Source organism: Strigops habroptila, chromosome 7, assembly GCF_004027225.2.
Source record: "Strigops habroptila isolate Jane chromosome 7, bStrHab1.2.pri, whole genome shotgun sequence".
In the NCBI taxonomy this organism is placed as follows: domain Eukaryota; kingdom Metazoa; phylum Chordata; class Aves; order Psittaciformes; family Psittacidae; genus Strigops; species Strigops habroptila.
In genome coordinates, this window is record NC_044283.2 from 45,037,716 (window position 1) to 45,048,681 (window position 10,966).

Below are 10,966 nucleotides of genomic sequence, written 5' to 3' on the forward strand. Positions count from 1 at the left end.
CATAGAGGTGCTAACAACACGAAATGCAACTTAGTGAGCTGTACATGAAAGTACATGTAATTTGTATGTATCAAGATTTTTTTTTTTTTTTTTTGCTCATTTCTGTCTCAAAGAATTACCTAAGGTATTGAAGCTTGACATTATGACTAGTAATACATCTTCTGTAGCCTGATGGTAGGTTGACGTCAAAATAGGCCCTTCAAAACACTACTCCTCTGTTGATGCAATGCTGTACCAGAAGCTAAGATGTTACTGAGCACGTTCCTCCTATAAAATTTTGCATCAAGTTACAGAAACAAATCTGAGTATGGTATTTAAGTTTCATACCGTGCATGTTTGTGTATGAAAAGGCAGAGCTGCCAAGGTGGTGTATTTTTGGTTTTTTTGTTTAATGATTGCTTAAGATTTATTACCACAGAAGCTGTAAAATTTGTGTGAAACTCAAAATACAAGAGTTAGAATTGTAACAAATTATTTCAACGCTAAAAATAAACTATTGTTTTATAAACTACTAAAGCTAACAAAAATCTTTTAAATTACGTTAAAACAAAACTAATCAAGCTATCCAAAACAATTTAACATTCAATGTCACTAATCTTTAAAGTGAAATGTTTAATGCACACATGTGTTTTAAAGAATTATTCATCAGTAAACATGTAATGTGAATTTCCAGTGAATGTATCTGTGTAGTTGGTGGTCTTTTTTCTTTTGTAGCAAGATCTGAAGCAATGCATCCTGAACTTTTCTTCTTCAGGGCAATTCAAGCCAAATAGGGTGGACAGTTGGCTGCAGAAAAGAGGGGGAAGCAGGGAAGAGAGAGAATGTGGTTTCAGCAAGCATATTGAATTACCTATCCAAGATGGACTTAACTATTAAGGAACTTAAGATAATAGTGTAATGAACATTTTCACAGTCTTACGCTAATTCTGAATTCTTCCCTTTCCTCTGCACCCCTAATACTAAAATCAACAAGAAATTATATATCATCAGAAATGACCTAGATAAAAAAAAAAAAAAAAAAGAGAGAGAGAGAGAGAAATTAAAAATGAGAACTTAATCATCTCCCTCCCCCCCCTCCCCCCAAAAAAAACCTTATACTTTAAAAGCCCCAAAATTCTTTGGTACAGAACTAAGTATTTTCTCAGGATATCCTGAGAGATATATATATCAGAATATATATATAGATGTGCACACACTTTTAAAACCAAACTTTACAATGACGACCCTTTGTTTTATCTCCACTGAACACAAAATATTAATGAAGACAAAGTTAATGTGCATATTAGATCACTGTTCTGAGTTGTATTAATTTCTTACATATATCATACATACCATAGCAGTATTTTCATATTGTATATTTAACACTTTAGTTCAGAGTGTACTATCAACTAAATACCAAGTTCTGCCAGACGTACTCCACTGGCGTCATGAACGTACTAGAAAAGGGCAGTAAATTCAGTAAATACCTGTTTTGAAGTGACTGATTCTACTGAAGTCAGTCAAGTCATTTCATGGATAAACATAGCCCAACGTTGTTATATTTATCTTACTCTTTTTCCCCAAGTTATCCTACACAGTCATAGATTTACAAATTTATGTTCCCTGTCCCTAAGCAGCAGCAACAGAAAAATAACAGAATCTTCAGGACAAGTCCTAGGTGACTCAGAAGCTTCCAGCAGTAAAGTTAACACTGAGTATGGATTTAATGCTATTTTCAAACTGACCTATCAGCTTTTAAAAAATGAATCTCACAACACTCAGAAAAGATGGTAATCCCCATTTAAAAAAATGGAGAGAGGCCTCAGAAGTGACAGACATCTACACTTAAATGCATCTACAATAGCATATTTGAAAAAAGGGAACGTTTACCCTTGTAGCATTAAAATGCAGAAGGTTAAAAATAACAGGTTTTACAAACTGGAGGAGACATTAGTCTTTTACATAAAGCTGACTACCCAAAGAAATAGTCTAGGTCACCAGTGTAGTAACAATCCACTGCTGAACATAAATCCAAGTTGGAAACACAAATAATTCAGAAATGACTGAAAAATTACCAAGAGCCATTTTAGGAGTAAAAACCATAACCTTCCTTTATGTTGCAAAATCCACATGAACATCAGACTGAGTGATCCATCAGCAGGTCTATAGCAGCAGAGTTGCCTCCTTTGAAGCTAAGACAGTGTCTCTGCGGGGTGAAAAAGCCTGCACCAAACACAATCCCAGGAAGTTTGCTTGCCTCTACTATGCCACTATGCTGCATTCATGGACAGCAAAGTTACATATGCTTGTCCAGGGACTGTGCTAAAAACCATTATGCATAAATCATCTGATAAATATTTAAGACTTTCTTCTTAATTCATACTTCTAAATTCATACTTTTAAGGAACATCTTATACTACATTCTAAGCCTTTCTAAAATTCACTAAAAAAAAAAAAAAAAAAAAAAAAACCAACACACCAATCATCACTTATCATCTGTATTTGTTAAACAAAGCCAGTGACCTTGCACTAACAAACAAGAGCTGGTTGGGGATATGAAGGCTGGGGGCAGCCTTGGCTGCAGTGACCATGAGATGATGGAGTTCAGGATCCTGCATGAAGGAAGCAGGGCAGTAAGAAGGACTGCAACCCTGGATTTAGGAGAGCTAATCTTGGACTTTTCAAGGACCTACTTAGAATCCCATCGATTTTGGCTCTAGAAGGTAAGGGCGGGCTCCAAGAGAGCTGGTTAAGATTCAAGCATCACTTCTTCCAAGCTCAAGATCAGTGCATCCCTATGAGTAAGATATCAAGTGAAGGGGGCAGTGTGTTGCAGTACCATTTACTATATACATTCTCTGTAGCAAACTGGAATTAAACTGTTATTTACGTGCTATACTTATTAAAATGCTTTTTCTTAATTCAGAGATTTATCAGTTTATTTTTTTCTTTTAAATACTTTCTGTTAAACACTTTTAAATAATCTCTTTTGGCTAAAAATAAATTTCTTTAAATTGTGCCTCAATGAGATGCCACATGGGATAACATGTGTGAATAAACAGAATATCCTATTGTGGAATACATGTCTAAAAACTGGCAGATGCCCAAAACTGAGGAAACTTTACCAAAACTTCTTCCCTTCTTCTCCATCACACTCAGCACGGAGAGAACTCCCCAGGACTCAGCCCTTTTTTACAGAGAGTATTATCTTAAGGACCGGAAAGAGGTTCTGACATCTTCTGGTATTTCCTTAAACTAGCGGAATTCTACCAGCAGTAAGTGAAAACAAAATAAAACAACAACAAAAACTAAAAAACCCCCACAACCGTTCTCAGAACAATGTTCTGCTTTTCCAGGCTTCAGATGTTTACTCCCACTAAAGAAAGGGAGGTGGAACTTCTGCAATTCAGAGCACATCTATGCAACTTCAAGTTCTCTTCTGCCTATACTTCAAAGAAAGTCATCTGGATGAGTCAGTTTGAGTCCATAAACTACAAAGCTACATTACTGATGCCAAGGACCAGAATGCTAACTAACATCTCCTAGTTTAGGGCTGACTCTGAACTAACACTGCTTCTAGAGCAGAGGTGGAATAGTGTGTGTGGTAATTAGCACAACTATACAATCTCCAAATTGGAGCTGTGTCACATCTAGTCAGCCTCCAGAACAGACAAGAGTAGGAATTCTTATACGTTTTTCTAACTGGATACCACATTTAACAGCCAAGCACCATTTTGCAGACACTAAGGTGCTGTATAACTTCTAAAGACACAGATTTATTTGTGTTGAAATTAGATTCAAATTAATTAGTGAAAAAGGTATTTCTTCTACAGGGCATTCCATTGGGTTTTTTTTAATTCTGTTCCCCTCCCCGAACATTTATCTTTTGAACTTCAACATGGAGCTCTGCTCCCGTTCTCACAAAGGGACATCCAGACATGTAATTTCCATGTATTTAAACAAGCCTGACTTTTTTTTTTGTTTTACTCCCTTGATCTGTTCAGGATTTATCCAGTAAGACTAAAATACAGCTTGCTTTATTTTCTCCAAGCATCATTTTCAAAATATTCAGGCGACACCAAGTGGTTAATTGTTGTACTGCTCTCCGTTCAGGACTATTGTATGCAGTAACCACCAACTATACTATTATGCGGAAGTAAATACAGAAATATGCATCACGAAAGAAAAACCCAAAGAGTATGCTTTATTAATTCTAACAGTCCAATTTTAAAATTCTACCAAAGCAGCCCTTTCTCATTCACTTACCTTAGTCTGCTTATATGCTTTAAAAAGAAAAAAAAAAAAAAAAAAAAGACATGTACACATCATCGAAAATTAAGTGGGGACAAAAAATTAAGTTCCTGTAAGAGAAGTTACTTACCAGAAGGAATTAGTCCCCGCCACCTTTGTAAAGTCATGCTTATAGTAAGTTGCTTCCAAGAAATGCACTCACACTTTTCTCAAAATCACTATTCAAAAAAAAAAACACCTCAAAAAAAACAAACCCAAAAAAAAAAAAAAAAAAAAAAGGAAAAAAAAGAAAAAAAAACACCACACAGAAAAAGGAAAAGAGAGGGGGGGAACAAAAAAAAACCACAACACATGCATCCCTGCACCATCACTCAACATGCCAAACCATGCAACGCACTTCAGTGACAAGGAGGGATCCTCTGTCACATCTAGCAACTCTTCCTTCTTTGGCTGCAGATGTTTCAATCAAAATATTGTGTTATATTAAGTTGGAACACAAACAACTTCTGCAGATTAGATATGGAAAAGAAATTCTATTTCTAGACTCCTTAGGGCTACTTTTCAGTACCATGACAATGCCAATTGTGAAAAAGGGGTTTTATCAACATGAAAGAGGTGCTTCTTTCAAGGCCAGCCATGTATGTTCGCTTTAAAATATGGCTCTGCCTGCTCTGTGCAGGACCAAATTCTCAGAAACAAGAATAAGGCCATCAAAAGTTTCAAAGATAACAAGACAGCATTACTAGCACTAGGCCATTAAGTAGACAGCTTTTAAAAAACAAACATGGGATCTGGGAATTCCGCTAAGTAAGAACTCCTCACATTAACTGTGATCATGTGGCATACTGAAGCGTTTTTTAACAGCTTTCAAATACTGTTAATTTAAATTCACCTTAAAATATTTTCCCTACAGCACTTGTAACTATAATTGAAGAGATAAAAATCCCAACACATACTTTCTTCATCTTTTTAAACTTGTTTGCATGCTGGATTTGACCATAGCTGTGAATAATCATTCTCCATCCTTTTTTTTTTTTTTTTTTTTTTTTTTTTTTTAATTGTTCTGGCAATTCTTTCCTGAAGAAGTATAGGACAGAAAATACTGTTTTTAGATAATGCTATCTGTAAGCCACAGAACGGGGAGGTCAGGGGAGGTCAAGCATAGAACCATTCTTCTCCATTCTTCTTTCAAATAAATTTTCAGCACCACAATCATCACACAGATGACTTTTTACCTAAGTCACCTAACATGTCATCTAGTTCTTCCTTATAAATCATTACAGCACGTAAATGTAAGCAAAAATGACCTTAGCATTGCACTGTATACATGTTTACACAATGTTTCTGCAGTGCTCTCACCTGATGGTCCAGACTCAGCTGACTACACAAGAAAGAATTCTTCTGTAGACTAACTTATCTATATAAACATACACACAAAAGCTAAGATATATACACAAAGAACACTTGAAAAGTAACTTTTCCAGCTTCAGTTCTTAAGAACTAATGGGAAGTGTTTATGCTTACCTAGATGTAGAAGTGTGAACTGTGCTGCCAATTCCTTTGCACCTTCTACTGTTGTACAGAGTTTGTCTGGCATGAAAATACTCTGGGAAGCATCAGCGATACCAGGAATAAGCACCTTGTACACCAAGAGTATTTTCCCATCCTGAGTTGTGGTTGAATACAAGTAGTATTCTGGCGGTGCCCAATTATTTTTATTGCAAAAATAATCCAGATGCATTGCTGCAGAACTGAAGTGACTGGATTTTAAAGAATACACGCTAATTGGAGTAAGCTTTATTCCTGGAAAAAATGGGTATGTACATCTTTCAACTTCAGTGGGGACTGGACTGTGCTGACCATTCAGATGAACTGGAAGACTCACTGGTTTCCCTAAGGATTTTTGATGACCATCTTCTTTGTTAGGAAAGCCCAAGAGATTTTCAGAACTGGGACTTATCTGACCATTAAAATGTTGCTTCCAAGTACTTTCTTTGTTAACTGGCTTTGCCAGCGTTACCTCAATACTGGCTCCATCAATGCACTTTCCATTCATTACAGACATAGCAGCGACTGCATCATCTCGATGGAAAAAATGAACAAAAGCATAATCTCTCAGCTTCTTTACACGTTCAACTATTCCTGGCTTGAACTTGTTGAATTCAGCTTTAATAGTCTCCTCTGTAGTAGATATCATTAAATTTCTTACATATAATACCTTAACTTTCTGCATTGTTTCTTCATCAACTTCCTTCTCAGGGTCTGCCCAGTCTACTTGAATAGTATGACCCCAGAGCTGGAATGTTCCTACAGCAAAGCAATACAAAAGTAAGGAATACGCAAGTGAAACCAAAAATAATTCTTAGCAATTACCTCTAGAAAAAGCAAACATGATGCATACCACATTAAACTGGTTTGTGTTCCCTGCATCTACTTAAGCAAAATATGTAAAATATTGTTACTTCAAATTATTAAAGAAAATAAGGTGCAAAGAAAAAGTTGTCTTCTACTTGTTAAACTCTTAAAATTATTTTCCAGTAAAAGATTAGAGACCTACTTTCAAACATTTTTACAACGCATCGATAATGCCACTCAGGCCGCTCAAAGAAAGTAAGGGACACATCCCTAACACTGTATCTTTTAAGCTCATCTTTAAGAGAATTTGTGTGCAGGGACAGCGCATGCAAATGAAAACTGGATGTGTGCCCAAACAAATACATATCTTGATGTAAATTACAGTAACTTGAGTTTATAAAACAGATGTCTGCTCTTTCATTCTCAGAACTGCTTAAATTTCGTTTTCTTAATAAATAAAACCCAATGACAACAAAAAAAAATGTTCATGAACCAAAACAAAAAAAAAATCCTCTTCAGCTGAAAGGCACAACAGTTTTGTAACTCTCAAAATACCTTAAACAATGGAAAACAGAGATGATCCACCACTCCATGCAATATGTAGAGACATACTCCCCTGAAACCGCAGTTGAATTACAAATCGGTTTACCTGGGATAAGCCGCCTTCTGGCCATCGCAGCTGCTCTGTGAGATTCATATTCTACAAAAGCAAAGCCACGATTTTTAGTTTTGTCAGTGGCATTTGGATAAACAATGACATCCACCACTCCTTCTGTAACTTTTTTCATTTCATTCAGTATTTCTTCTTTCTTCTTTTCTTTCGGAATTGCTCCAATAAATAGTCTGCAGTTGTCCAAGCTTACACAGACGCCAATAAATTTCCCTGGACGAATTTCGTAATTGTTAAGAATCTTAATGGCTAGCTGGGCTTCCTCTTTAGTAGTGTACATCACAAAAGCATAGCCTCGATTCTCACCACTGAATTCCATCATCAGTCTGAACTCGTAGATCTTCCCAGCTCTTTCAAAAACAGGAACCAATTCATCTTCATACATGTCACGGGGAATCTTACCCACAAAAACTTCACATCCACGAGGTGGTGGAGGACCTTCCCAACCTTAGAAGAAATTGTCCAACAACAATCTTAGTACAAATAAAGGCAGGCACATTTCCCCCAGACTTCCAAACTGAAGGTGGGAGTTACTTATTTTTAGTTTCTATTTAAAACTAGCATATTGTCATCCAGTATTCAATTCTTATTTTTGTTATGTTTAAATAAAAAAAAAGTCATGAGCCCACAATTTTTATTTAATTCCATCTTCTGTTTTTTTCACTGAAATCTGTATGACAACCCACTGAACCCAGCATTACTTAAAACACAGGTTTGTAAGAGTCTACATTTAAATAAAACTTCTTCATGTAAGAATCAAAGAGCACATAATCTACTCATGAAAAACATTTTAACAGAATTGGGAAACTTTTGCCTTCTCACAGAATAGATTTTCCTCTATGAACTGTACACTAAGAACTACATGGTACACAGGGAAGCAAGCAACCAAGGCATCACAACTGACATGCATTTGCAGCCACGCTGTCATGGCTTACCCAGGAAAAGGTCTGGCTGTGTTCCACACAGCATTCAACATCTTTATGACTTTCAGCTTTATAACGATTTACAACCACTTCAGCTGAGGTCTGACAGGACATGGCAAGTAATACAGTTTGCAAGCTAGAACTGCAATCACTCACATTATGCCAGTCAGTTGCCCACATAAAAAAAGCATAAACCAACAGTACACCATTTAGCAACTCCGAAGACAAAAGCAACTGCATACCTTTATCGGAAAAAGGGAAGGAGGCTATGCTTGATGGCATAGGGAAGTCATGACATTAAATAACAATGTTAATTTATTAACTAGACAAACCATTATCCTCAGCCTGGTAACCAATTAAACTGTGATTCTCACTAACTAAAAGCCATCTACCATTCAAAAAATCCCCCTTCTAATTTTGAAGCTGCATGCTAACTTAGCATTACAGCACATTACTGCTAACTGGCAGGAAGTTACAACTCCTGACTTAAAATCCCATCTGTGCCACATTTCCCATGAGCAACACATATGTAACAGAGCCGACATGGAAATGGTTAACCAACAGCATCATTCCTCAAGTAGATACCAACTGAACGAAAAGTTTCCTTGACCAGATACTTGACTGACCACTGGTCAATAGATTATGAGATTCCTTTTTTTGCAGTAATTCAAGTAATCAAACTTCAATCAAAATTTTTAGTTCTAATCCTCCCAGTGTTAGTGAGATCCATGCTACCTCAAATTTTCTTCCACGTTATTGTAATGACTTACATACCTAATGACACCATTCTGTCTGCAGAGGACCCAAACAAAGCAATGAAAATCCGCTTTCTCCACTTCCCCACCAGCCCCCACTCAACAGATACATTTTCCACACGTGACATAAGCTGAACAATAACTGTGCTAAGGTGGGGAAAAAAAACATACATTTTTTTTAGGGCAATTTTGAACTAGATCAGCTGCTTGCTCTGGATAGCATGCCAGTCAGGAAAAAAACCAAGATGGTAAACAGGAAACAAGAGCTGACAGAGACTATCTCCCCTGGCAGCAACACAAGCTTATAGAAACCACATCTTAAACAAGCAAAATTAACAGTAAAATTCTTCATTTACACATGGTTATTGTAATTTCTTACAAGCCATCTAGTAGTGGTTACTGTCAAGATACAGGATGCAGGGCTACAGAGATTTTCAGCATGATTCAGTATAACTCTCCTTACAGCAAATAAACTCCAACTTTGTCATCTCAAAAGAAACACTTACCTGGTGGAGGCCCACCAAATTTTCTTTGCCCATTTTCTTGAACCATGCTGTATCCAGTCTTCTCCATCAGGGCAAGTAAAGCAGCCTCATTCTGAGTGCCACTTCGGATTTTGCCACATCCATTTGCTGCAGCTTTATTTTCCTCATGCATATCTGCAACAGCTCCAACAGAACATTGCAGATACTTCAGTTCAGGTACTTCTAAGTTCTTATATGTATACAGAAGCTACCATAGCACAGGAAAACAATTTATGCTATACTTGCCTATTTACTGTGACTTTGCTTAGCATAAGGCTTCAATCCCACATCCATCTACTATTGTCTCTGCATTTGTTTTCAAAACATTGTTCTGTACTTGTGGTAATCTTGAACTTTAACCAGCATCTATATGTTCTATATTCAAATTTTCATAAATTGTATCACAACTCTTTTCTAAGTATGCTGCCCTTCAACTAGAATAGTGAATTATTTCATAAATCATGTTATCACAGTTGTGTGGAGACCTATATGCTACTTCAAGTGACAAGTTCCACTTTCTTATTACTGCATTTTATAGAAATAGTACTGATTTTAAAACTGTATTTTAGTACAAAAATAATTAAGGAATACATTAAGTCCATGGCTAAATAATATAAAGAATTCAAAGAATTAATGAACGAAAGTAATTTAATTCAAACCAATACATAATAAAACTAGGCAGAACTGCCTGACAGAACAAAGGGGTTGAAATAATCCCACTTCCGGGGTCCTTATTTTCATGCCTTTATCCATTTTCACAATTTCCAAAACTAAAAATGTTTACCGATACGGTTGTTGCTGCTCTAGCCACCATTTCTCTGGCATGCCAAATCTTGTACAACAGCTTTAGGTTTCTGTCATTCAGGTGATGGGAAACAAGCACACTAAGGAGCCCATTCGGTAGTTACCAACTCTACTAGTCAAGCCCCTTAAAAAATTAACTTTCAAGTCAGATTTTTTTTCATGGCCTCTTTTTCCTTTCACCCAATTTGTGTCTTCTTTTCCCAAGATTCTCTGCTTTGAGATCAGCAATACTTAGACAAGCAATCTTCTTCAGTAATTCAATCCTTTGCAAAAAAAAAATTACCACCAGAAAAATAAGCTACAACTTCTATTTGTTCTTTGATGACCCTTATGTTTTCAGCTTGCTTTGTCTCCAGGATCAGGCTCCAATAAATTATGACCTGAGACATCAGCAGTTTATTTTTTCCAATAAAAACAGTTAAAACCAGTTGTTTCTTGTCAACTCACTGTTACTTGCTGAACAAGACTTCCTAGGTAAGGCCTCAACTGATGAAGTATCTGGAAAACAGAGAATAAAGGAAACTAAATCAAGGACAGTAAAGAGCGCATAAACCTTCACATGTCTCTCCCTTCGCTAAGCTTCCACTACTCAAGGTCCCAAGAAACCAACCATCTCAAGCACCACAGCAAACTCAGACTAGTTGCACTGAACTGAACAGTGCCAAAAGGGAGGGAAGAAGAGTTCAAGAACAGTTAAAATTGCAT

At 36.5% G+C, this 10,966-nt stretch overlaps 1 protein-coding gene across 2 annotated transcripts; it reads right to left on the reverse strand.

Moving 5' to 3' along the window:
- Positions 1-698: 698 nt before the first annotated feature.
- RBM46 (RNA binding motif protein 46) lies at positions 699-9,590 on the reverse strand. Of its 2 annotated transcripts, none has more exons than XM_030492188.1 (4): positions 9,440-9,590; positions 7,235-7,702; positions 5,755-6,537; positions 699-786 (listed from the first exon to the last, which is right to left on the reverse strand). In XM_030492188.1, exons 1-4 carry the CDS (start codon positions 9,588-9,590, stop codon positions 761-763), a joined length of 1,428 nt encoding a protein of 475 aa, XP_030348048.1. In that variant the 3' UTR covers positions 699-760. The 2 variants fall into 2 exon arrangements, with proteins under 2 accessions (XP_030348048.1, XP_030348047.1); XM_030492187.1 differs by lacking the exon at positions 699-786 and adding an exon at positions 2,250-2,296.
- Positions 9,591-10,966: the final 1,376 nt, after the last annotated feature.